Source organism: Pleurodeles waltl, chromosome 8 (genome assembly GCF_031143425.1).
Source record: "Pleurodeles waltl isolate 20211129_DDA chromosome 8, aPleWal1.hap1.20221129, whole genome shotgun sequence".
In the NCBI taxonomy this organism is placed as follows: Eukaryota; Metazoa; Chordata; class Amphibia; order Caudata; family Salamandridae; genus Pleurodeles; species Pleurodeles waltl.
The window spans coordinates 145,553,665-145,580,787 of record NC_090447.1 but is presented as its reverse complement, the minus strand read 5'-3'; the positions used below and the strand labels follow the sequence as shown (position 1 = coordinate 145,580,787).

Here is a 27,123-nt window from a genome sequence, read left to right as displayed (position 1 = left end):
TAGCCATCTTGCAATGGTACCATACATAAAGTTGTATCATTTCTGCCAACTTTAGAAGCTTCTTAAAAACGGTGAACAAGTTATTTTCCTTTGGTACTATTCTCTCTGGTGGATACTCTAAACACAGATCTCACTTTTAGGATGTTACACAGGCACCTGACTATCTGTAAATTTTCATAATGCACGCGCACGCTACCTAGGTTCCGCCCCATAACCAATAGAGCAGAGCCACATGTAAGTGCCACCCACACATCGTGGCATCAGTTTTTTGCATGATTATTTCTGCGTCATCAGATACACAGCACAACAGAATTGGCGGTACCAATGTGCAAATTTAGGAACTTTGTCGATGCTAAAAAAAAAAAAAAAAAAAAAAAAAGATGGTCACTACACAGAATGGGGAGGAGGGCAGTAAAGAATCAGCGGTTAGACTATCCACCACAAAAAAAAGTGTTACAGAAGATAAGTGACTTGTTCTTCTGATAGATACTTCCAACTTCAGATTCTTCCCCTTTATAATAGATACCACTGCAGTGTTTCCCCAAGGTGGAGGGTCTGTGGAGTGGACTCCGACCAAAAAATACAGCAGGACTGAATGGGTGCAATTCTTTTCCCATCTGACCTGGCTATCGAGGCAGGGGTGCTTTGTTAACGTACACACAGGTGTCCATATCATGGTGTGCCAGCGGTCGAGGACCAACACACCTCTTGCCAACACAGTGAAAGCAACCCTGGCCCTGGTAGAATGAGCCCTCAGTGCTGACAGAGGTTTCATCTTGGCCAATGCGCAGCAAGTCTTAAAGCAGTTAATCATCCACTGTGACAGAGTCCTTTTCTGCATCACCTTTCCTTTCTTTGATCCAGAGAACACCACAGAAAGCTGATCGTCTACCCGATGGTCTTTCAAGCTTAAGGATCTTTATGGGCCCAAACAATGGAGTTTCTTTTCATCTGAGGGGTGAGGTGGAGCAAAGAACATTGGGAGGGTGATGGATTACCCAACATGAAACAGAGCCTCAACCTTCCGCAAAAAGGCTGCCTCAGCACCAGACTGACTAGGGGAAAAAGGTGGAATATGGTAGCTGCACCTAGAGAGCTTAGAGCTCACTTGTGCAACAAGCTGAAGTGACTGCAATAGAAAAGGCAAGTTTGAGTATCAGAAGGCACAGAAGAAGGCTGTGCATGAGCTCGAAGGGAGTGCACTTGAAGAATATGAGGACCAAATTAAGATCCCACTGTAGCATCACAAATGGCTTGGAAAGCATCACATCAGCCATTTAATAAGAAGCATTACAACATGTGACTTCAAACAAGGACAGTTGGACCAGTAAACACAAAAAGACCAAAAGGGTCTTCAAATAACCTTTTATATTGGCCACAGCAAGTCTTTGCGGGGCTAGAGACAAAAACAAACAATAACACAGACAGTTTGGCTTCTAAGGAGTCTGTATTGTATACTCCACAACCAGCTACAACTTTGTTCCATCTCTTGGTCTAGATGGAATTTGAAGACCAGGATGACAACCACAACCTTGGTGGTAACTCAAATACAGTCAAATGAACTGAACTGAAGCCGCTCAGTCTCCATGCATGGAGGTGTACATTGCGCAAGTTCAGGAGTGGATTCCTGCCCAGCTGCTGCAACCCAAGATCCTCCTGCAGCCTGATCGAAGGACAAATGCTAATGCCCAGAGGTTCCTGGTACCACATTCTTTTGGCCCAAACTAGAGCCATTAGGATGACTTGGACCTTGTCACTTCCTATCGCCTTCAGAACTCTATGCGCAAGAGGCAGAGTCCTGTGCTCCACCCTAGCCTGAATGAGTCTCCTAGAGAGCATTCTTGGGAACTAAAACGCACAGATGTTTCGACACTGTGTTCAGCAGTGGCGAGAAGTCCTACCCATGGTTCTCCCCACTGTCAGAAGTTGTCCTGTCCCATATCGAGTGCTCAATGTATTTCAAAGGGGACTTTTCTCCTTGGGGTAAAAGGCTGCAAGCTCTGGCTAGAAGCCAGTCTGGGAAAACCAACAGGTAGGTAACAAACATGGGATGCTTGGTGACGTAGGTGCAACTTTGATCCTCTGCATATGTTTCTGTGCATAGACTGAAAAGCAGTTCTTCCCCCAAGTAAGCAGTGGTTAGCCTGTAGGAGTTGAAGTAGTTTAAAATAGTGTTCGAAGTGGTGGTGTTTCGGTGCCGAATTTGTTCGGTGCCGCTGTCACAGTGCCGAAATTTCTCTGAGCCGATGTCTCGGGTCCGAGATTGCTGTGTGGCGGTATCTCGACCGGAGTCGGATGACTTCGACACCAGCGTGCCCTTTTTCGGTGCCTTGGATCGGTCACCTATTTTTGGGGTTAAGCCATGGCCTGTTGGCGGTGGCGTCCCCTGGGCTTTTGTTGATTTCTCGTGAGTCTTATGTTTCGACGTCTTACTCACGGTTTTCGGCATTTCTTCGGCCTCGAGCTCTTCCGAGTCCGACTCTTGGATAGAGAAAGCTTCCTCTTCGAAACGCTCTTGTCCTGTCGGCGTCGACACCATCTGCAGTCTTCTGGCTCTTCGGTCTCTTAATGTCTTTCTCGACCGAAACGCTCGACAGGCCTCACAAGTATCTTCCTTGTGCTCTGGGGACAAGCACAAGTTACAGACCAGATACTGATCCGTATACGGATACTTATTATGGCATTTTGGACAGAAGCGGAATGGGGTCCGTTCCATCAGCCTTGAAGTCACACGTGGCCGGGCCGACCAGGCCCCGACGGAGGATCGAAAAAACCCCAAAGGGCCACCGGAGCTCTTCAAAATTCGGTGTTGATCTGTTGTAACTATACCGATACCGAACGCAAACAATACCGATGTTTTTTCCGAGATTCTAACTAACTTTCCGAACCGAAACACGGAGCGAAAAGGAACACGTCCGAACCCGATGGCGGAAAAAAAACAATCTAAGATGGAGTCGACGCCCATGCGCAATGGAGTCGAAATGGGAGGAGTCCCTCGGTCTCGTGACTCAAACTTCTTTGAAGAAAAACAACTTGTAACACTCCGAGCCCAACACCAGATGGCGGGATGTGCACAGCATGTGTATCTGCAGCTACACATGCCATCGAACATATGGAAAATGTCACTTACCCAGTGTACATCTGTTCGTGGCATGAGTCGCTGCAGATTCACATGCTGTGCACAGTCCGCCGTCTGGTGTTGGGCTCGGAGTGTTACAAGTTGTTTATCTTCGAAGAAGTCTTTTCGAGTCACAAGACCGAGGGACTCCTCCTACTTCGGTTCCATTGCGCATGGGCGTCGACTCCATCTTAGATTGTTTTCCCCGCAGAGGGTGAGGTAGGAGTTGTGTATATTAGTAATAGTGCCCATGCAATGGAATGAATACTTATGTACATAATAAAGGTTAAAGTAATATATTTACAAATGTACAAATGTTCAAGATCTACTTCTAAACGGCTACAGGCTCCCGGGGAGGCGGGTGGGCGCATGTGAATCTGCAGCGACTCATGCCACGAACAGATGTACACTGGGTAAGTGACATTTTCCGTTCGATGGCATGTGTAGCTGCAGATACACATGCTGTGCACCGACTAGTAAGCAGTTATCTCCCCAAAAAGCGGTGGTTCAACCTGTAGGAGTTGAAGTAGTTTGAATGAAAATGTCACTTACCCAGTGTACATCTGTTCGTGGCATCAGTCGCTGTAGATTCGCATGTTTTGCATAGCTCGCCATCTGGTGTTGGGCCGGAGTATTACAAGTTGTTTTTCTTCGAAGAAGTCTTTCGAGTCACGGGACCGAGTGACTCCTCCTTTTGTCTCCATTGCGCATGGGCGTCGACTCCATCTTCGATTGTTTTTCCCCGCAGAGGGTGAGGTAGGAGTTGAATTGTAGTAATAGTGCCCATGCAATGGAGTGACTAAGTATGTACCTATTTAAGGTTGAGATGATACATATACAAATAGTTGAAGGTAACTTCCAAACTGCTACAGGCTCCCGGGGAGGCGGGTGGGCACATGCGAATCTACAGCGACTGATGCCACGAACAGATGTACACTGGGTAAGTGACATTTTCAGTTCGATGGCATCTGTCGCTGTAGATACGCATGTTTTGCATAGACTAGTAAGCAGTTATCTCCCCAAAAGCGGTGGCTCAGCCTGTAGGAGTGGAAGTAGTTTGAAATAATGTTCTTAATACGGCTTGACCTACTGTGGCTTGTTGTGCGGATAACACGTCTACACAGTAGTGCTTGGTGAATGTGTGAGGCGTAGACCATGTGGCTGCCTTACATATTTCTTGCATTGGGATGTTTCCTAGAAAGGCCATGGTAGCACCTTTCTTTCTGGTTGAGTGTGCCCTTGGTGTAATGGGCAGCTGTCGTTTAGCTTTAAGGTAGCAGATTTGGATGCATTTAACTATCCATCTGGCTATACCTTGTTTTGATATTGGGTTTCCTGCATGAGGTTTTTGAAATGCAATAAATAGTTGTTTAGTCTTTCTGATGTTCTTTGTTCTGTCAATGTAATACATTAATGCTCTTTTGACATCTAATGTATGTAGTGCCCTTTCAGCTACGGTATCTGGCTGTGGAAAGAACACTGGAAGTTCCACTGTTTGATTTAGATGGAACGGTGAAATAACCTTTGGCAAAAATTTAGGATTAGTCCTTAGGACGACCTTATTCTTGTGTAGTTGTATAAAAGGTTCTTGTATTGTAAACGCCTGAATCTCGCTTACTCTTCTTAGGGAAGTAATGGCGATGAGAAATGCAACCTTCCAGGTTAGGAACTGTATTTCGCTGGAGTGCATGGGTTCAAAAGGTGGACCCATAAGTCTAGTTAGGACAACATTTAGGTTCCATGAAGGAACAGGTGGTGTTCTTGGTGGTATAATTCTCCTAAGGCCCTCCATGAATGCTTTAATGACTGGTATCTTATATAGGGAAGTTGAATAGGTAGTCTGCAGGTATGCAGATATTGCTGCAAGGTGTATTTTAATGGAAGAGAAAGCCAGGTTAGATTTTTGTAAGTGAAGCAAGTAACCCACTACATGTTCTGGAGTTGTGTGTAATGGTTGTATTTGATTAATATGGCAGTAGCAAACAAACCTCTTCCATTTACTTGCATAGCAGTGCCTGGTGGATGGCCTTCTGGCTTGCTTTATGACTTCCATACATTCTTGGGTAAGTTGTAAGTGCCCGAATTCTAGGATTTCAGGAGCCAGATTGCTAGATTCAGCGATGCTGGATCTGGGTGTCTGATCTTTTGGTTGTGTTGTGTCAACAGATCTGGCCTGTTGGGCAATTTGATGTAGGGTACTACTGATAGGTCTAGCAGCGTTGTGTACCAGGGTTGCCTTGCCCAAGTTGGTGCTATTAATATGAGTTTGAGTTTGTTTTGACTGAGTTTGTTTACCAGGTAAGGAAGGAGAGGGAGAGGAGGAAAAGCGTAAGCAAATATCCCTGACCAGTTCATCCATAGGGCATTGCCTTGGGACTGTTTGTGTGGGTATCTGGATGCAAAGTTTTGGCATTTTGCGTTCTCCTTCGTCGCAAACAAGTCTATTTGAGGTGTTCCCCAGAGTTTGAAAAAGGTGTTCAGAATTTGGGGGTGAATTTCCCATTCGTGGACCTGTTGGTGATCTCGAGAGAGATTGTCTGCGAGTTGATTTTGGATCCCTGGTATAAATTGTGCTATTAGGCGAATTTGGTTGTGAATTGCCCAACGCCAATTTTTTTGTGCTAGCAGGCTTAACTGCGTGGAGTGCGTCCCCCCTTGCTTGTTTAGATAATACATTGTTGTCATGTTGTCTGTCTTGACGAGAATGTATTTGTGAACTATTATTGGTTGGAAAGCTTTTAGTGCTTGAAAAACTGCTAGAAGTTCTAGGTGATTTATATGCAGTTTTGTTTGATGTACGTTCCATTGTCCTTGTATGCTGTGTTGATCGAGGTGTGCTCCCCACCCTGTCATGGAAGCATCTGTTATTACGTATTGTGGCACTGGGTCTTGGAAAGGCCGCCCTTTGTTTAAATTTATGTTGTTCCACCACAGAAGCGAGAGGTAAGTTTGGCGGTCTATTAACACCAGATCTAGAAGATGACCCTGTGCTTGAGACCACTGTGATGCTAGGCATTGTTGTAAGGGCCTCATGTGCAGTCTTGTGTTTGGGACAATGGCTATGCATGAAGACATCATGCCTAGGAGTTGTAATATCATCTTTGCTTGTATCTTTTGTGTTGGATACATGCGTTGTATGATGGTGTTGAAATTTTTAATTCTTTGGGGACTTGGAGTGGCTACTCCTTTTGTTGCGTCTATTATGGCTCCTAGGTATTGTTGTACCTTGCACGGCAGAATGTTGGATTTCGTGAAGTTGACGGTGAACCCTAGTTTGAAGAGGGTTTGTATGATCTGATTTGTGTGATTTGAGCACTCTATTAACGAATGGGCCTTGATTAGCCAGTCGTCTAGATATGGGAACACATGTATTTGCTGCCTTCTGATGTGTGCAGCGACTACTGCTAGACATTTGGTAAAGACTCTTGGTGCGGTTGTTAATCCGAAAGGCAGTACCTTGAATTGGTAATGTATTCCTTTGAATACAAACCTTAGGTATTTCCTGTGCGATGGGTGTATTGGTATATGGAAATACGCGTCCTTGAGGTCTAAAGTTGTCATGTAGTCGTGTAGTTTTAGCAATGGTAATACTTCTTGTAGTGTGACCATGTGAAAGTGGTCTGATTTGATGAATGTGTTCACTATTCTGAGGTCTAGGATTGGTCTCAGCGTTTTGTCCTTCTTTGGTATCAGAAAGTACAGTGAGTAAACTCCTGTGTTTATTTGTGTGTTTGGCACTAATTCGATTGCATTCTTTTGCAATAGTGCCTGCACTTCTATCTCCAGGAGATTGGAATGATGTTTTGTCAAATTTTGTGCTTTTGGTGGTATGTTTGGAGGGAATTGTAGAAATTCTATGCAATAACCATGTTGGATAATTGCTAGAACCCAAGTGTCTGTAGTGATTTCCTCCCATGCTTTGTAATAATGACTTATTCTTCCCCCCACTGGTGTTGTGTGGAGGGGGTGAGTGACATGTGAGTCACTGCTTAGTAGTAGGGGTTTTGGGGCTTTGAAATTTTCCTCTATTCCTAGGGAATTGCCCTCCTCTATATTGTCCCCGAAAACCTCCTCTGTACTGTCCCTGGTAACTGGACGGTGTTGCCTGTGAGGTGCTGGCTTGTGTGCTCTGACCCCGAAACCCCCCTCTAAAGGGTGTTTTACGGAATGTGCTGTAATTCCCTCTGCTCTGCGGGGAGTAGAGTGCGCCCATGGCTTTAGCAGTGTCAGTGTCTTTTTTGAGTTTCTCAATCGCTGTGTCCACTTCTGGACTGAACAGTTCTTTTTCGTTAAAAGGCATATTGAGAACTGCTTGCTGAATCTCTGGTTTAAATCCAGACGTTCGGAGCCATGCATGCCTTCTGATAGTTACAGATGTATTAATTGTCCGTGCAACTGTATCTGCAGCGTCCATGGAGGAGCGGATTTGGTTGTTGGAAATGGTTTGTCCCTCCTCAACCACTTGTTTTGCCCTATTTTGTACGTCCTTGGGCAGATGGTCAATGAGATGTTGCATCTCATCCCAATGGGCTCTGTCATAGCGCGCAAATAGTGCCTGGGAGTTAGCGATGCGCCACTGGTTTGCAGCTTGTGCTGCGACTCTCTTACCAGCTGCATCGAACTTGCGGCTTTCTTTATCTGGGGGTGGTGCATCTCCAGATGTGTGGGAGTTGGCCCTTTTCCTAGCTGCTCCTACAACGACAGAGTCTGGTGGCAGCTGTGTAGTGATGAAAACCGGGTCTGTAGGAGGCGCCTTATACTTTTTTTCCACTCTTGGTGCGATTTTGCCCTACTTTTGACCGGCTCCTTAAAGATTTCTTTTGCGTGCCGGAGCATACCAGGGAGCATAGGCAGGCTTTGGTAGGAGCTGTGGGTGGAGGAGAGTGTGTTGAATAAAAAGTCATCCTCGACCTGTTCTGAGTGGAGGCTTACATTGTGAAATTGTGCTACTCTAGCCACCACTTGAGAATACGCAGTGCTGTCCTCTGGTGGAGATGGCTTCGTAGGGTATGCCTCCGGACTGTTATCTGACACTGGAGCGTCGTATAAGTCCCATGCGTCTTGATCTTGGTCACCCTGGCTCATGGTGGTGTGAGCTGGGGAATGTGATGGAGTTTGTGCTGGTGAGACGTTAATCACAGGTGGAGGAGAGGGTGGTGGGGTAACTTTTTTCACCACTTTTGTTTGTGGTGTTTGTTCAGTTTGGAACTCCAATCTTCTCTTTCTTCTAATAGGGGGAAGGGTGCTTATTTTTCCTGTCCCCTGCTGTATGAAAATACGCTTTTGCGTATGGTCTACATCAGTTGAGTGTAGCTCTTCCTCAAACCTATGCTTTTGCATTTGGGAGGTTAGCGAGTGCTCTTCTGTATAAGAGCCTGAAACTGGGTCGGTTGCAGTTTGTTTTGGCATCGAAACCCTGTCTGCATCTTTTTTCGGCTCCGAGGTGACTTTTTTCTTTTTCGGGGCCGAAACCTCTCGGCGTCGATCTTCTTCGGTGCCGCTGTCTCGGCGTCGAGCCGTGTCCACACCGGCATCTCGGTGTCGAGGCTTGTCTCCAGCACTTTCTCGGTCCCGAGAAGGCTGCGTGCCGGTGTCTCGACCGGAGTCGGACGACCTCGCACTGTTTGGGCCTTTTTCGGTGCCGACGGTCGGTCACCGAATTTATGGGTGGAGCCATGGCCGGATGGCAGTGGCGTCCCCTGGGCCTTGTAAATCTTTCTCTGTGTGGTTTTCGACGTCTTACTCACGGTTTGTGTATCGTCGAATCCTTCGGAGTCCAATTCTTGGATCGAGAAGGTACCTTCCTCTTCCTGCTCCTCGAACTCTCGGTGGGCTGTCGGCACGGACGCCATCTGAAGTCTTCTGGCTCGACGGTCTCGGAGTGTCTTTCGGGACCGGAACGCACGACAGGCCTCACAGGTGTCTTCACTGTGCTCAGGTGACAGGCACAGGTTACAGACCAAGTGTTGGTCTGTATAGGGGTATTTATTGTGGCATTTGGGGCAGAAACGGAACGGGGTCCGTTCCATCGGCGTTCTTCAGCACGCGGTCGGGCCGACCAGGCCCCGACGGGGGATCGAAAAACTACCCCGAAGGGCACCGGAGCTCTTCGATGCGGTGTGGAATCTAAGTACGCCGATCCCGAACGCAACAATACCGACGAAAATCTTCCGAAATTAGCTAATTTTCCGTTCCGAAACTCGGAGCGACAGGAACACGTCCGAACCCGATGGCGGAAAAAAAACAATCGAAGATGGAGTCGACGCCCATGCGCAATGGAGACAAAAGGAGGAGTCACTCGGTCCCGTGACTCGAAAGACTTCTTCGAAGAAAAACAACTTGTAACACTCCGGCCCAACACCAGATGGCGAGCTATTGCAAAACATGCGTATCTACAGCGACAGATGCCATCGAACAAATATCTTTTCTTAGTTTATTTTAAGAACCACAGGTTCAAATTCTACATGTAATATCTCATTTGAAAGGTATTGCAGGTAAGTACTTTAGGAACTTTGAATCATTACATTAGCATGTATACTTTTCACATAAAACACAATAAGCTGTTTTAAAAGTGGACACAGTGCAATTTTCACAGTTCCTGGGGGAGGTAAGTTTTTGTTAGTTTTGTCAGGTAAGTAAATCACTTACAAGTCTCAGGTTTGGGTCCAAGGTAGCCCACCGTTGGGGGTTCAGAGCAACCCCAAAGTTACCACACCAGCAGCTCAGGGCCGGTCAGGTGCAGAGGTCAAAGAGGTGCCCAAAACGCATAGGCTTCAATGGAGAGAAGGGGGTGCCCCGGTTCCGGTACCCGCGTATTCGGAGGGCAGACCAGGGGGGTTTTGTAGGGCACCGGGGGGGGGGGGGGGGGGTGGGGGACACAAGTTCACACAAAAAGTACACCCTCAGCGGCACTGGGGCGGCCGGGTGCAGTGTAGAAACAAGCGTCGGGTTTTCAATGTAAATCAATGAGAGATCAAGGGATCTCTTCAGCGTTGCAGGCAGGCAAGGGGGGGGCTCCTCGGGGTAGCCACCACCTGGGCAAGGGAGAGGGCTTCCTGGGGGTCAGTCCTGCACAGGAGTTCCGTTCCTTTAGGTGCTGGGGGTGCAGGGTCTTTTCCAGCCGTCGGGAAATGGAGTTCAGGCAGTCGCGGTCAGGGGGAGCCTCGGGATTCCCTCTGCAGGCGTCGCTGTGGGGGCTCAGGGGGGACAACTTTGGTTACTCACGGACTCGGAGTCGCCGGAGGGTCCTCCCTGAGGTGTTGAGTCGGGGTCGCCGGGTGCAGTGTTGCAAGTCTCACGATTCTTGCGGGGAGTTGCAGGGGTCTTTAAATCTGCTCCTTGAAACAAAGTTGCAGTTCTTTTGGAGCAGTGCCGCTGTCCTCGGGAGTTTCTTGGTCTCTTGGAAGCAGGGCAGTCCTCTGAGGATTCAGAGGTCGCTGGTCCTGGAGAAAGCGTCGCTGGAGCAGGTTTCTTTGTAAGGCAGGAGACCGGCCGGTAGCCAAAGCAGTTGGTGTCTTCTGTTCTTCCTCTGCAGGGTTTTTTCAGCTCAGCAGTCCTCTTCTTCTTGTAGTTTCAGGAATCTAAATCTTTAGGTTCAGGGGAGCCCTTAAATACTAAATTTAAGGGCGTGTTTAGGTCTGGGGGGTTAGTAGCCAATGGCTACTAGCCCTGAGGGTGGGTACACCCTCTTTGTGCCTCCTCCCAAGGGGAGGGGGTCACATTCCTATCCCTATTGGGGGAATCCTCCTTCTACAAGATGGAGGATTTCTAAAAGTCAGAGTCACCTCAGCTCAGGACACCTTAGGGGCTGTCCTGACTGGCCAGTGACTCCTCCTTGTTTTTCTCATTATCTCTCCTGGACTTGCCGCCAAAAGTGGGGGCTGGGTCCAGGAGGCGGGCATCTCCACTAGCTGGAGTGCCCTGGGGCATTGTAACACTAAGCTTGAGCCTTTGAAGCTCACTGCTAGGTGTTACAGTTCCTGCAGGGGGGAGGTGTGAAGCACCTCCACCCAGAGCAGGCTTTGTTTCTGTCCTCAGAGAGCACAAAGGCTCTCACCGCATGAGGTCAGACACTCGTCTCTCAGCAGCAGGCTGGCACAGACGAGTCAGTCCTGCACTGAACAATTGGGTAAAATACAGGGGGTATCTCTAAGATGCCCTCTGTGTGCATTTTTTTATAAATCCAACACTGGCATCAGTGTGGGTTTATTATTCTGAGAAGTTTGATACCAAACTTCCCAGTATTCAGTGTAGCCATTATGGAGCTGTGGAGTTCGTTTTTGACAGACTCCCAGCCCATATATTCTTATGGCTACCCTGCACTTACAATGTCTAAGGTTTTGCTTAGACACTGTAGGGGCATAGTGCTCATGCACATATGCCCTCACCTGTGGTATAGTGCACCCTGCCTTAGGGCTGTAAGGCCTACTAGAGGGGTGACTTACCTATGCCACAGGCAGTGTGAGGTTGGCATGGCACCCTGAGGGGAGTGCCATGTCGACTTAGTCATTTTCTCCCGACCAGCACACACAAGCTGGCAAGCAGTGTGTCTGTGCTGAGTGAGGGGTCCCTAGGGTGGCATAAGACATGCTGCAGCCCTTAGAGACCTTCCCTGGCATCAGGGCCCTTGGTACCAGGGGTACCAGTTACATGGGACTTATCTGGGTGCCAGGGTTGTGCCAATTGTGGAAACAATGGTACATTTTAGGTGAAAGAACACTGGTGCTGGGGCCTGGTTAGCAGGGTCCCAGCACACTACTCAGTCAAGTCAGCATCAGGCAAAAAGTGGGGGGTAACTGCAACAGGGAGCCATTTCTTTACAATAATGCATAGCAAGTGAATCCAGAACAGATTCACACTGCACAACCACACAGAGTAGCAAGATACACAAGGTCATATACGCAGGAATAAAGAATTAAATTGACAAACTGAAGGAGACTATGCTATTCTAAGTCGCTGGCATTTCTGGTGAAACAAAATAAATCTCAAGAAATACATTTCCTTTTCCAGTATTTAGTGCCAAGTATGGCATGGTTAGAGTTAATGTTGATTTCCGTATAGCCAGATGAAGACCCACTTTGAACAGTAGACGTACTGTCAACTGTAGGTCCTGTAAGAGTTTCTAAGGAAGCTTTGACTAAGAAATCACTCAGATACGAAATAACACTTTTGCTACGGAGGTATGCAGTAACTACTGTCAACTTTTGAAAAGAAGTCCAAAATAAAGCACTTTGTACTAGCAGGCATTTTCGCCAATCTTGAATCAATGCAAAAATGTGAGACTTCTGCTACGAGTACATGAAAACAGGAGTTCTGCAGATCCAGGTCGTGCAGCCAATTGCCTTTTTGAAAATGTGGGAAAATTTGACATAGGGCCAGCATCCTAAATTTTTCCTCTTCACAAGCAAATCTTTAAATACAAAATAGGCTACAGTTTTGCTCGGGACCTTTTATCTTGACAAGGAAATAACAGGTATACTGTTCCACTGATGTCAGTGCACTGATCCTATTGTAACTTTCTCTAAAAGCATCAGGATCTCCACAAAGGTAGGTACCATAACTGCTTGAAAAAGTTAGGATCAGAATTAGCCTATCTTAACATCTTCCCCAGACACTAGCTGAACAAAGAAAGGGTTTGTTAAGGTACCGATCAAAGGTTCCTAGAGTACAGGAACTAAACAGCAGAGCAGTTAAGGGAGGTAGAAAAAAAGAAAACACCAAACTGAAACCTTGCTGGCCAGATCTGGATTTGGCCTTATAACATCAGACTACCTTAAGTACTCACAAAAATCTTACAGACAATAAACAGGATTTAAAAAAATTAGAAATACTTTGGTTTTGTTTTCTGTATGCTTCTAGTACTAATGACTGGCTTGGCCAAGATAGCAGAAACTGGAGCGGTCAATACAAGGAAAAGGACTATCTAATAATTCTTTTGACATCTTATGCGCAAAACTGGTTTGTCTGTAATAGAGCTGGACTGTTGATCTGTAGCCTTAACTTCTCTGACCAGACTGTTCCCTCATTGAATGCAGGCAAAGGCTGAAGGACATATGTGCAAAGAATCAAATATTTCCTGCAGAATAATTAACTTTTTTTTAGATGTATTTCAACTAAAAAGTACCTCTTACTCTGCCCTTCACTCTGATGTATTATGCATAACATTTAAGGTTTTAAAATAAATCACATTTGCTGCAGTGCCTCAATTCCAATTTCTGAACAAAATGTCATCTTATGCAGTGCAAAGGGAGACCTCAAGGATGACATGTCAACCAATTAGAATATGAACTACTGTATATGATTATTTAATTACATAGTGAACATGTATTGAGCGTGACACAACCAACTTACTGCCTTAAGTCTTCGATGGCGAAATTAGTGAGATCTGGAATGCTTGGATCTTCACTTTGGTCATCTTCCTCTTCCTCCTCTTCTGAATTGGGCGGTTTTGCGGTCTCATTTAATTCTAAAAGACAAAAGTTTAATAGTGGTATTTATACCCATCACCAGTGAGCCTTATGTGTCACCAGTCAGATATGGTGTTAAAACAACTGAAAGATTACAGTGAGTGGCTTTTTCACCTAAGTATGACAATTTAGACCCCTGGGTGTCCCCTACAACTAATCTGTACCCACTTTACCTCGCATGCCAGGCTAAGCCCCAGTGTAGGTCCCTTATATTCCTACAGCAGGGTCACTTTTTAATGATGGCAGAATCAAGTAGCGACTAAAACATACACATTTTGAATAGATTTTAATACTGTTTTTTGTTTTTCCTATGGCCTCTTTTTAATTTATACTTTTATACAAAAATATTATCTCCTGGACTGAGAGAGTCCCAGTCACTTATGCTATTGTGCTCGATGTAAAGGGTAGTGTATTAGCAGATTACAGATATGTGAACACAAGTCAGAAATGGAGGAAAGAGGGGGTAACTAAGGCATTAAGCCCATGTTTTAATCACCCCTGAGGCAAAGCCAATTCACTGTGGAAGGTGTGCAGGACCTTGCCCTTCTACTGCAACAAAAGATCCTCCCAAACTGGCAGCCTGATCAAGGACGAATGCTCAATGTCAGAAGTTCTGGGTACCACTCTCTTCTGGCTCAATTTTGAGCCAACAGTATGATTTGGTCCCAGTCCTTCCTGATCTTATTCAGAACGAGGACATGGGAGGTAGCTGTGGGAAGCCATACAGGATTCCTGTGATCCACTCTAAGTGGAATATATCTCAGAGAGAGAGAGAGAGACCCTTCTCGGGAATTATAGGGTGCAAAAGCACCAACATAGTGTGGTTTCTGCAGTGGCAAAGAGATCAAGCCAGAGTTCTGCCCACCGTAGGAAGGCGTCCTGAACACAGTCAGGTGTAACTGCCATTTGCGGTCGCTAGCCACTGCCAGCAGAGCTCTTTTATCCTGGATTTGAAATATCCCATCTGCTGGTATATTGCACGGAACTCCCTAGCCTTGTGCCACAGGACCTAGATAACCCATCTAGGTTGCTGCAGTACCACAAGGCCATGGTGTTGTCTGAGAACTTACACCAGCCGTCCCTTAACAGAGAGGGCAGGAAAGCCTTAGGCACAAAGTACATCGCACACTACTACACCCAACAGATGTGGAGGTGGGTCTCAGGTGTCCACCTCGCCCAGATGACCATCCCAACGCAAAAGAGAGACATCCATCACTACCATTAACCCAGGTGGCTAGGGAAAGGTGTCTGCCACTTGTCCAACTGCGGTTGAACAGCCACCATTACAGAACCTCTGTCTCCTCCGACACCTAGATGAAATCTGGCAAGATCACTTGGCGCTGGGTCCCCTGAAACTTTAGATCCCAATGGAAAGCTTACATGGGCTACCTGGGCATGGTCTGCAAGCCAGATGAGGAAAGCCAGTAGGCCAAGAAGCCTCAAAGCCATCCTCAATGAGACCCAGAAAGAGACACAAACACTGGTATCACAGCCAAAAATGTCCTGAACCTTGTTGGTCCAGTGTGAAGGCTCAAAAGCACACAGTGTCCAGGATGGCTCAGATGAGGGGGAGCCTCTGCGTCAGGTGCGACATCGACAGGTTGACTAGGACCACCAATTATTTCAAGAGGTTCACTATCTTTTAGAGGTTGTCCGACAAACTGACAAGCCTGCCTTCAACAACCAGTTGTCGACGTAGGGACAGACTGGCACAGCTGAGCTCTGAATACAGTCCATGACTACTGCCATCCCCTTTCCAATCACTCAAGGGGCAGTGGTCTGGGCAAAATGGAGCACAGCAAACTAAGTGATCATGACCCACCTTCACCCTCAGGTCTGTGAACCTGCAGGACAGGGATGTTAAGATAAGCATCCTGCACCTCTAGCGCTGCTATCCAGAATCCGGGATCTAGGGCAGAGAGAATCTGAGCAGCGTGAGTATTTTTTGTTTGTTCTTGCGTAGGAAGTTGTTACGCTGATAAAGGTCTACGATAGAACAGACACGTGGAAGTAATGGGAAAAAAGAGCCTGCACTTCCTGGCATACAACAGATAAATGGTCCAAAGAAAGTTGCAGGGGAAAAGGACCAAAAGAAATAAAATATGGTACAGCGTTTCATTGGAAAACCTGCATGACCCACCTGTTCTATGTAATGTTTGGCAACTCCTGCAGAAAGAGGCTGACGTACAAGTTACTTACCTTTGGTAACGATGTATCTGGTAGAGACCTATTCTAGTTGCAGATTCCTTACTGTAAGGAAATGCCTCCTTGGCATGGTTGCCCCCTGACTTTTTGCCTTTGCTGATGCTATGTTTACAATTGAAAGTGTGCTGAGGCCTGCTAACCAGGCCCCAGCACCAGTGTTCTTTCCCTAACCTGTACTTTTGTATCCACAATTGGCAGACCCTGGCATCCAGATAAGTCCCTTGTAACTGGTACTTCTAGTACCAAGGGCCCTGATGCCAAGGAAGGTCTCTAAGGGCTGCAGCATGTCTTATGCCACCCTGGAGACCTCTCACTCAGCACAGACACACTGCTTGCCAGCTTGTGTGTGCTAGTGAGAACAAAACGAGTAAGTCGACATGGCACTCCCCTCAGGGTGCCATGCCAGCCTCTCACTGCCTATGCAAGTATAGGTCAGTCACCCCTCTAGCAGGCCTTACAGCCCTAAGGCAGGGTGCACTATACCATAGGTGAGGGTACCAGTGCATGAGCATGGTACCACTACAGTGTCTAAACAAAACCTTAGACATTGTAAGTGCAGGGTAGCCATAAGAGTATATGGTCTGGGAGTCTGTTTTGCACGAACTCCACAGCACCATAATGGCTACACTGAAAACTGGGAAGTTTGGTATCAAACTTCTCAGCACAATAAATGCACACTGATACCAGTGTACATTTTATTGCAAAATACACCCCAGAGGGCACCTTAGAGGTGCCCCCTGAAACTTAACCGACTGTCTGTGTAGGCTGACTAGTTCCAGCAGCCTGCCACACTAGAGACATGTTGCTGGCCCCATGGGGAGAGTGCCTTTGTCACTCTGAGGCCAGTAACAAAGCCTGCACTGGGTGGAGATGCTAACACCTCCCCCAGGCAGGAGCTGTAACACCTGGCGGTGAGCCTCAAAGGCTCACCCCTTTGTCACAGCACCGCAGGACACTCCAGCTAGTGGAGTTGCCTGCCCCCTCCGGCCCCCACTTTTGGCGGCAAGGTCGGAGAAAATAATGAGAATAACAAGGAGGAGTCACTGGCCAGTCAGGACAGCCCCTAAGGTGTCCTGAGCTGAGGTGACTAACTTTTAGAAATCCTCCATCTTGCAGATGGAGGATTCCCCCAATAGGGTTAGGATTGTGACCCCCTCCCCTTGGGAGGAGGCACAAAGAGGGTGTACCCACCCTCAGGGCTAGTAGCCATTGGCTACTAACCCCCCAGACCTAAACACGCCCTTAAATTTAGTATTTAAGGGCTACCCTGAACCCTAGAAAATTAGATTCCTGCAACAACAAGAAGAAGGACTGCCTAGCTGAAAACCCCTGCAGAGGAAGACCAGAAGACGACAACTGCCTTGGCTCCAGAAACTCACCGGCCTGTCTCCTGCCTTCCAAAGAACTCTGCTCCAGCGACGCCTTCCAAAGGGACCAGCGACCTCTGAATCCTCTGAGGACTGCCCTGCTTCGACGACTACAAGAAACTCCCGAGGACAGCGGACCTGCTCCAAAAAGACTGCAACTTTATCCAAAGAAGCAGCTTTAAAGAACCCTGCAATCTCCCCGCAAGAAGCGTGAGACTTGCAACACTGCACCCGGCGACCCCGACTCGGCTGGTGGAGAACCAACACCTCAGGGAGGACCCCCGGACTACTCTACGACTGTGAGTACCAAAACCTGTCCCCCCTGAGCCCCAACAGCGCCGCCTGCAGAGGGAATCCCGAGGCTTCCCCTGACCGCGACTCTCTGAAACCTAAGTCCCGACGCCTGGGAAAGACCCTGCACCCGCAGCCCCCAGGACCTGAAGGACCGGACTTTCACTGCAGAAGTGACCCCCAGGAGTCCCTCTCCCTTGCCCAAGTGGAGGTTTCCCCGAGGAAGCCCCCCCTTGCCTGCCTGCAGCGCTGAAGAGATCCCTTGATCTCTCATTGACTTCCATTGCGAACCCGACGCTTGTTCTAACACTGCACCCGGCCGCCCCCGCGCCGCTGAGGGTGAAATTTCTGTGTGGGCTTGTGTCCCCCCCGGTGCCCTACAAAACCTCCCTGGTCTGCCCTCCGAAGACGCGGGTACTTACCTGCTGGCAGACTGGAACCAGGGCACCCCCTTCTCTCCATTGAAGCCTATGCGTTTTGGGCACCACTTTGAACTCTGCACCTGACCGGCCCTGAGCTGCTGGTGTGGTAACTTTGGGGTTGCTCTGAACCCCCAACGGTGGGCTACCTTGGACCAAGAACTGAACCCCGTAAGTGTCGTACTTACCTGGTAAAACTAACAAAAACTTACCTCCCCCAGGAACTGTGAAAATTGCACTGTGTCCACTTTTAAAATAGCTATTTGTGAATAACTTGAAAAGTATACATGCAATTGAAATGATTCAAAGTTCCTAATGTACTTACCTGCAATACCTTTCAAACAAGATATTACATGTTAAATTTGAACCTGTGGTTCTTAAAATAAACTAAGAAAAGATATTTTTCTATACAAAACCTATTGGCTGGATTTGTCTCGGAGTGTGTGTACCTCATTTATTGTCTATGTGTATGTACAACAAATGCTTAACACTACTCCTTGGATAAGCCTACTGCTCGACCACACTACCACAAAATAGAGCATTAGTATTATCTCTTTTTACCACTATTTTACCTCTAAGGGGAACCCTTGGACTCTGTGCATGCTATTCCTTACTTTGAAATAGCACATACAGAGCCAACTTCCTACACTTACCTTAGAATTTCTCCAGGTGTCAGACTGGATCCGGAGATTTTCCTCCAAGCAGTACCCCTGCATGCCGTTAGGTGGCGTTGGTCGACTCCGCAGGCGTCATGGTCACTGTGATGAAGTCGCGGTTTATAGGCGCCACGCTGGCGCGCTGTTTGTTTCTTTTCATGAATGTCCACGTTAGTAGGGCGGAGCCATGAAGAACACTGAGAATGGTGCACCAAAACTAGGGCCCTTGAAGGGAAGTACCTGTCCCTAGAAATCAGTTTGCAGTGCGGGGAGGATGGGTGGGTCGGTAAGGAATCTGCAACTAGAATGTGTGTCTAGTAGATAGATCGTTACCGAAGGTAAATAACTTGTACATCCGATAGAGACTTCTAGTTACAGGTTCCTTACCTTAGAATAGATACCCGAGCAATACCATCCCCCGGTGGTGGGCTGCGAACTAAGATCACACCAAAAAGTCCTGCAGGACTGAATGGCCAAAATAGCAGTCTCTGCAGACCCGACTGTCCAGGCAGTAATGCTTGGTGAATGTATGTAAGTATACCCACATTGCAGCCTGGCAGATATCCAGGACTGGAACTCTGCGTGCTAACGCTGCGGTAGCAGCAGTTGCTCTGGTTGAATGAGCGCACAAATCCTCAGGGGGTTTCTTTTTCGCCAAAGCGTAGCACATCTTGATGCAGAGGACTACCTATTGCGAGATGGTCCTCTTCTGCACTGCCTTCCCTTTATCCGCACCCACATAACCCACAAAGAGTTGATCGTCCATCCAGAAATCTTTGGTACGATCTAGGTAAAACACTAATGCTCTTTTTGGATCCAGACGGTGGAGTCTCTTCTCATGAGAAGGATAAAAAGTAGGCAAGGTGATAGACTGGCCTCCATGAAAAGGCATTTCCAATCTGGGAAGAAAGGAAGCCCTGGAACGAAGCACCACTTTGTCAGGATGCACTGCTAAGAATGGTGGCTTCGAAGAGAGCCTGAAGCTCACTCACTCTGTGAGCAGAGGTGATGGCAATCAAAAAAGCTGTTTAAGGATCAAGAGTCATAGAGGACAGTTGTGGAGCGGCTCCTAAGGGGCACAAATGAGGTATGTGAGGACCAAGTTCAAATCCCACTGGGGCATGATAAACGAGAGGAAACATACGAGTGAGGCCTTTAAGAAATCTACCAACAATGAGAGATTTGAAAAGAGAAGGTTGGTCTGGTAGCCTTAAAAAAGGCAGAAGTGTCAGGCAAATATCCCTCGATCCCGCAAGAGAGAGAATAAAGAGGAGAACCTCAGAGAGGTGATCAACTGATTTGTTGATACGCCATGTGTAAGGAAATGCCTCCTTGGCATGGTTGCCCCCTGACTTTTTGCCTTTGCTGATGCTATGTTTACAATTGAAAGTGTGCTGAGGCCTGCTAACCAGGCCCCAGCACCAGTGTTCTTTCCCTAACCTGTACTTTTGTATCCACAATTGGCAGACCCTGGCATCCAGATAAGTCCCTTGTAACTGGTACTTCTAGTACCAAGGGCCCTGATGCCAAGGAAGGTCTCTAAGGGCTGCAGCATGTCTTATGCCACCCTGGAGACCTCTCACTCAGCACAGACACACTGCTTGCCAGCTTGTGTGTGCTAGTGAGGACAAAACGAGTAAGTCGACATGGCACTCCCCTCAGGGTGCCATGCCAGCCTCTCACTGCCTATGCAGTATAGGTAAGACACCCCTCTAGCAGGCCTTACAGCCCTAAGGCAGGGTGCACTATACCATAGGTGAGGGTACCAGTGCATGAGCATGGTACCCCTACAGTGTCTAAACAAAACCTTAGACATTGTAAGTGCAGGGTAGCCATAAGAGTATATGGTCTGGGAGTCTGTCAAGCACGAACTCCACAGCACCATAATGGCTACACTGAAAACTGGGAAGTTTGGTATCAAACTTCTCAGCACAATAAATGCACACTGATGCCAGTGTACATTTTATTGTAAAATACACCCCAGAGGGCACCTTAGAGGTGCCCCCTGAAACTTAACCGACTATCTGTGTAGGCTGACTAGTTTTAGCAGCCTGCCACAAACCGAGACATGTTGCTGGCCCCATGGGGAGAGTGCCTTTGTCACTCTGAGGCCAGTAACAAAGCCTGCACTGGGTGGAGATGCTAACACCTCCCCCAGGCAGGAATTGTCACACCTGGCGGTGAGCCTCAAAGGCTCACCTCCTTTGTGCCAACCCAGCAGGACACTCCAGCTAGTGGAGTTGCCCGCCCCCTCCGGCCAGGCCCCACTTTTGGCGGCAAGGCCGGAGAAAATAATGAGAAAAACAAGGAGGAGTCACTGGCCAGTCAGGACAGCCCCTAAGGTGTCCTGAGCTGAAGTGACTCTAACTTTTAGAAATCCTCCATCTTGCAGATGGAGGATTCCCCCAATAGGGTTAGGATTGTGACCCCCTCCCCTTGGGAGGAGGCACAAAGAGGGTGTACCCACCCTCAGGGCTAGTAGCCATTGGCTACTAACCCCCCAGACCTAAACACGCCCTTAAATTTAGTATTTAAGGGCTACCCTGAACCCTAGAAAATTAGATTCCTGCAACTACAAGAAGAAGGACTGCCTAGCTGAAAACCCCTGCAGAGGAAGACCAGAAGACGACAACTGCCTTGGCTCCAGAAACTCACCGGCCTGTCTCCTGCCTTCCAAAGATCCTGCTCCAGCGACTCCTTCCAAAGGGACCAGCGACCTCGACATCCTCTGAGGACTGCCCCTGCTTCGAAAAGACAAGAAACTCCCGAGGACAGCGGACCTGCTCCAAGAAAAGCTGCAACTTTGTTTCCAGCAGCTTTAAAGAACCCTGCAAGCTCCCCGCAAGAGGCGTGAGACTTGCAACACTGCACCCGGCGACCCCGACTCGGCTGGTGGCGTTCCAACACCTCAGGAGGGACCCCAGGACTACTCTAAGACCGTGAGTACCAAAACCTGTCCCCCCTGAGCCCCCACAGCGCCGCCTGCAGAGGGAATCCCGAGGCTTCCCCTGACCGCGACTCTTTGAACCTAAAGTCCCGACGCCTGGGAGAGACCCTGCACCCGCAGCCCCCAGGACCTGAAGGACCGGACTTTCACTGGAGAAGTGACCCCCAGGAGTCCCTCTCCCTTGCCCAAGTGGAGGTTTCCCCGAGGAATCCCCCCCTTGCCTGCCTGCAGCGCTGAAGAGATCCCGAGATCTCCCATTGACTTCCAATACAAACCCGACGCTTGTTTCTACACTGCACCCGGCCGCCCCCGCGCTGCTGAGGGTGAAATTTCTGTGTGGGCTTGTGTCCCCCCCCGGTGCCCTACAAAACCCCCCTGGTCTGCCCTCCGAAGACGCGGGTACTTACCTGCAAGCAGACCGGAACCGGGGCACCCCCTTCTCTCCATTCTAGCCTATGTGTTTTGGGCACCACTTTGAACTCTGCACCTGACCGGCCCTGAGCTGCTGGTGTGGTGACTTTGGGGTTGCTCTGAACCCCCAACGGTGGGCTACCTTGGATCAAGAACTAAGCCCTGTAAGTGTCTTACTTACCTGGTTAACCTAACAAATACTTACCTCCCCTAGGAACTGTGAAAATTGCACTAAGTGTCCACTTTTAAAACAGCTATTTGCCAATAACTTGAAAAGTATACATGCAATTTTGATGATTTGAAGTTCCTAAAGTACTTACCTGCAATACCTTTCGAATGAGATATTACATGTAGAATTTGAACCTGTGGTTCTTAAAATAAACTAAGAAAAGATATTTTTCTATATAAAAACCTATTGGCTGGATTTGTCTCTGAGTGTGTGTACCTCATTTATTGTCTATGTGTATGTGCAACAAATGCTTAGCACTACTCCTTGGATAAGCCTACTGCTCGACCACACTACCACAAAATAGAGCATTAGTATTATCTCTTTTTGCCACTATCTTACCTCTAAGGGGAACCCTTGGACTCTGTGCAGGCTATTCCTTACTTTGAAATAGCACATACAGAGCCAACTTCCTACACCATGCCATACCATTTTGGTGGAGGGACGCCTGGCTCCAAAGATGACATTACAGACTTCAGGTGGAAAGTCAAAAGCCATCAACTGTTGCTGCTCAATCTCCATGCAAGGAGGTAGAGACTAGACAGGTTCTGGTGGATAACCGTCCCCTGCTGCTGCGATAGAAGATCCTCCCGAAGGTGTAGTCTGACTGGGGAAGAGAGGGATCTGCCATTGACCCAATCTGGATTAGACAACCACCACTGCAGGTCTTTCGCAGTTCCCTCCGAGATCTGAACCATGTTGGAGAGATTCCCCTGATGCTGCGCCCCACTGGAACTTCAGGTCCCACTGCAGATCCTGAATATGCCATCTGGCATGTTGGGCCAGCAGTATGCAGGAGGCTGTGAGGCCCAGCAGCCTCTGAGCCATTCTCACCGAAATCAAGGATACAGGCTGAAACACAGGTATCATATCCCAAATATCCTGGACTCGCCCGAAACTGCAATGTGTCCATGTAGGAAGTTGGCTCTGTATGTGCTATTTCAAAGTAAGGAATAGCATGCACAGAGTCCAAGGGTTCCCCTTAGAGGTAAAATAGTGGTAAAAAGAGATAATACTAATGCTCTATTTTGTGGTAGTGTGGTCGAGCAGTAGGCTTATCCAAGGAGTAGTGTTAAGCATTTGTTGTACATACACATAGACAATAAATGAGGTACACACACTCAGAGACAAATCCAGCCAATAGGTTTTGTGTAGAAAAATATATTTTCTTAGTTTATTTTAAGAACCACAGGTTCAAATTTAACATGTAATATCTTGTTTGAAAGGTATTGCAGGTAAGTACATTAGGAACTTTGAATCATTTCAATTGCATGTATACTTTTCAAGTTATTCACAAATAGCTATTTTAAAAGTGGACACAGTGCAATTTTCACAGTTCCTGGGGGAGGTAAGTTGTTGTTAGTTTTACCCGGTAAGTAAGACACTTACAGGGTTCAGTTCTTGGTCCAAGGTAGCCCACCGTTGGGGGTTCAGAGCAACCCCAAAGTTACCACACCAGCAACTCAGGGCCGGTCAGGTGCAGAGTTCAAAGTGGTGCCCAAAACGCATAGGCTTCAATGGAGAGAAGGGGGTGCCCCGGTTCCAGTCTGCCAGCAGGTAAGTACCCGCGTCTTCGGAGGGCAGACCAGGGGGGTTTTGTAGGGCACCGGGGGGGGGGGGGGGGGGGGGGACACAAGCCCACACAGAAATTTCACCCTCAGCGGCGCGGGGGCGGCCGGGTGCAGTGTTAGAACAAGCGTCGGGTTCGCAATGGAAGTCAATGAGAGATCAAGGGATCTCTTCAGCGCTGCAGGCAGGTAAGGGGGGGCTTCCTCGGGGAAACCTCCACTTGGGCAAGGGAGAGGGACTCCTGGGGGTCACTTCTGCAGTGAAAGTCCGGTCCTTCAGGTCCTGGGGGCTGCGGGTGCAGGGTCTTTTCCAGGCGTCGGGACTTAGGTTTCAGAGAGTCGCGGTCAGGGGAAGCCTCGGGATTCCCTCTGCAGGCGGCGCTGTGGGGGCTCAGGAGGGACAGGTTTTGGTACTCACAGTCGTAGAGTAGTCCGGGGGTCCTCCCTGAGGTGTTGGTCCTCCACCAGCCGAGTCGGGGTCGCCGGGTGCAGTGTTGCAAGTCTCACGCTTCTTGCGGGGAGATTGCAGGGTTCTTTAAAGCTGCTTCTTTGGATAAAGTTGCAGTCTTTTTGGAGCAGGTCCGCTGTCCTCGGGAGTTTCTTGTCGTCGTCGAAGCAGGGCAGTCCTCAGAGGATTCAGAGGTCGCTGGTCCCTTTGGAAGGCGTCGCTGGAGCACAGTTCTTTGGAAGGCAGGAGACAGGCCGGTGAGTTTCTGGAGCCAAGGCAGTTGTTGTCTTCTGGTCTTCCTCTGCAGGGGTTTTCAGCTAGGCAGTCCTTCTTGTTGTTGCAGGAATCTACTTTTCTAGGGTTCAGGGTAGCCCTTAAATACTAAATTTAAGGGCGTGTTTAGGTCTGTGGGGTTAGTAGCCAATGGCTACTAGCCCTGAGGGTGGGTACACCCTCTTTGTGCCTCCCCCCCAAGGGGAGGGGGTCACAATCCTAACCCTATTGGGGGAATCCTGCATCTGCAAGATGGAGGATTTCTAAAAGTTAGAGTCACCTCAGCTCAGGACACCTTAGGGGCTGTCCTGACTGGCCAGTGACGACTCCTTGTTGCTTTCTTTGTTCCCTCCAGCCTTGCCGCTAAAAGTGGGGGCCGTGGCCGGAGGGGGCGGGCAACTCCACTAAGCTGGAGTGCCCTGCTGGGCTGTGACAAAGGGGTGAGCCTTTGAGGCTCACCGCCAGGTGTTACAGCTCCTGCCTGGGGGAGGTGTTAGCATCTCCACCCAGTGCAGGCTTTGTTACTGGCCTCAGAGTGACAAAGGCACTCTCCCCATGGGGCCAGCAACATGTCTCTAGTGTGGCAGGCTGCTGGAACTAGTCAGCCTACACAGACAGTCGGTTAAGTTTCAGGGGGCACCTCTAAGGTGCCCTCCGGGGTGTATTTTGCAATAAAATGTACACTGGTATCAGTGTGCATTTATTGTGCTGAGAAGTTTGATACCAAACTTCTCAGTTTTCAGTGTAGCCATTATGGTGCTGTGGAGTTCGTGCAAAACAGACTCCCAGACCATATACTCTTATGGCTACCCTGCACTTACAATGTCTAAGGTTTTGTTTAGACACTGTAGGGGTATCATGCTCATGCACTGGTACCCTCACCTATGGTATAGTGCACCCTGCCTTAGGGCTGTAAGGCCTGCTAGAGGGGTGACTGACCTATACTTGCATAGGCAGTGAGAGGCTGGCATGGCACCCTGAGGGGAGTGCCATGTCGACTTACTCGTTTTGTTCTCACTAGCACACACAAGCTGGCAAGCAGTGTGTCTGTGCTGAGTGAGAGGTCTCCAGGGTGGCATAAGACATGCTGCAGCCCTTAGAGACCTTCCTTGGCATCAGGGCCCTTGGTACTAGAAGTACCAGTTACAAGGGACTTATCTGGATGCCAGGGTCTGCCAATTGTGGATACAAAAGTACAGGTTAGGGAAAGAACACTGGTGCTGGGGCCTGGTTAGCAGGCCTCAGCACACTTTCAATTGTAAACATAGCATCAGCAAAGGCAAAAAGTCAGGGGGTAACCATGCCAAGGAGGCATTTCCTTACACAACCCCCCCCCCCCAAACGAAAGAGGATGAGACTAACCTTTCCCAAGAGAGTCTTCATTTTCTAAGTGGAAGAACCTGGAAAGGCCATCTGCATTGGCATGGGCAGTCCCAGGTCTGTGTTCCACTATAAAGTCCATTCCCTGTAGGGAGATGGACCACCTCAACAGTTTTGGATTTTCACCTTTCATTTGCATCAGCCATTTGAGAGGTCTGTGGTCAATTTGAACTAGGAAGTGAGTCCCAAAGAGGTATGGTCTCAGCTTCTTCAGGGACCAAACCACAGCAAAGGCCTCCCTCTCAATGGCACTCCAACGCTGCTCCCTGGGGAGTAACCTCCTGCTAATGAAAGCAACAGGCTGGTCAAGGCCATCATCATTTGTTTGGGACAAAACTGCCCCTATCCCATGTTCAGAGGCATCTGTCTGCACAATGAACTGCTTAGAATAATCTGGAGCTTTTAGAACTGGTGCTGAGCACATTGCTTGTTTCAGGGTGTCAAAGGCCTGTTGGCATTCTACAGTCCAGTTCACTTTCTTGGGCATTTTCTTGGAGGTGAGTTCAGTGAGGGCTGTCACAATGGATCCATATCCCTTCACAAACCTCCTGTAATACCCAGTCAAGCCAAGGAATGCCCTGACTTGAGTCTGGGTTTTTGGAGCTACCCAGTCCAGAATAGTCTGGATCTTGGGTTGGAGTGGCTGAACTTGGCCTCCACCTACAAGGTGGCCCAAGTAAACCACAGTTCCCTGCCCTATCTGGCATTTGGATGCCTTGATAGAGAGGCCTGCAGATTGCAGAGCCTTCAAAACCTTCTTCAGGTGGACCAGGTGATCCTGCCAGGTGGAGCTAAAGACAGCAATATCATCAAGATAAGCTGTGCTAAAGGACTCCAAACTAGCAAGGACTTGATTCACCAACCTTTGGAAGGTGGCAGGGGCATTCTTTAAACCAAAGGGCATAACAGTAAACTGATAATGCCCATCAGGTGTGGAGAATGCTGTTTTCTCTTTTGCTCCAGGTGCCATTTTTATTTGCCAGTACCCTGCTGTCAAGTCAAAGGTACTTAAGAATTTGGCAGCACCTAATTTGTCTATGAGCTCATCAGCTCTAGGAATTGGATGGGCGTCTGTCTTGGTGACAGAGTTGAGCCCTCTGCAGTACACACAAAACCTCATCTCTTTCTTTCCATCCTTGGTGTGAGGTTTGGGGACTAAGACCACTGGGCTAGCCCAGGGGCTGTCAGAGCGCTCAATTACTCCCAAATCCAGCATCTTGTGGACTTCCACCTTGATGCTTTCCTTAACATGGTCAGACTGTCTAAAAATTTTGTTTTTGACAGGTATGCTGTCTCCTGTGTCCACATCATGGGTACACAGGTGTGTCTGACCAGGGGTTAGGGAGAA

At 48.4% G+C, this 27,123-nt stretch overlaps 1 protein-coding gene across 1 annotated transcript in view; it reads right to left on the bottom strand.

The window, feature by feature from the left end:
- PCF11 (PCF11 cleavage and polyadenylation factor subunit) overlaps positions 1-27,123 on the bottom strand; it is a 254,646-nt gene that overhangs the window by 131,636 nt on the left and 95,887 nt on the right. Inside the window, exon 11 of the mRNA XM_069203943.1 lies at positions 13,469-13,583. Within this exon, the coding sequence (XP_069060044.1) occupies positions 13,469-13,583 (115 nt within the window). The remainder of the gene's footprint in view (positions 1-13,468; positions 13,584-27,123) is intronic.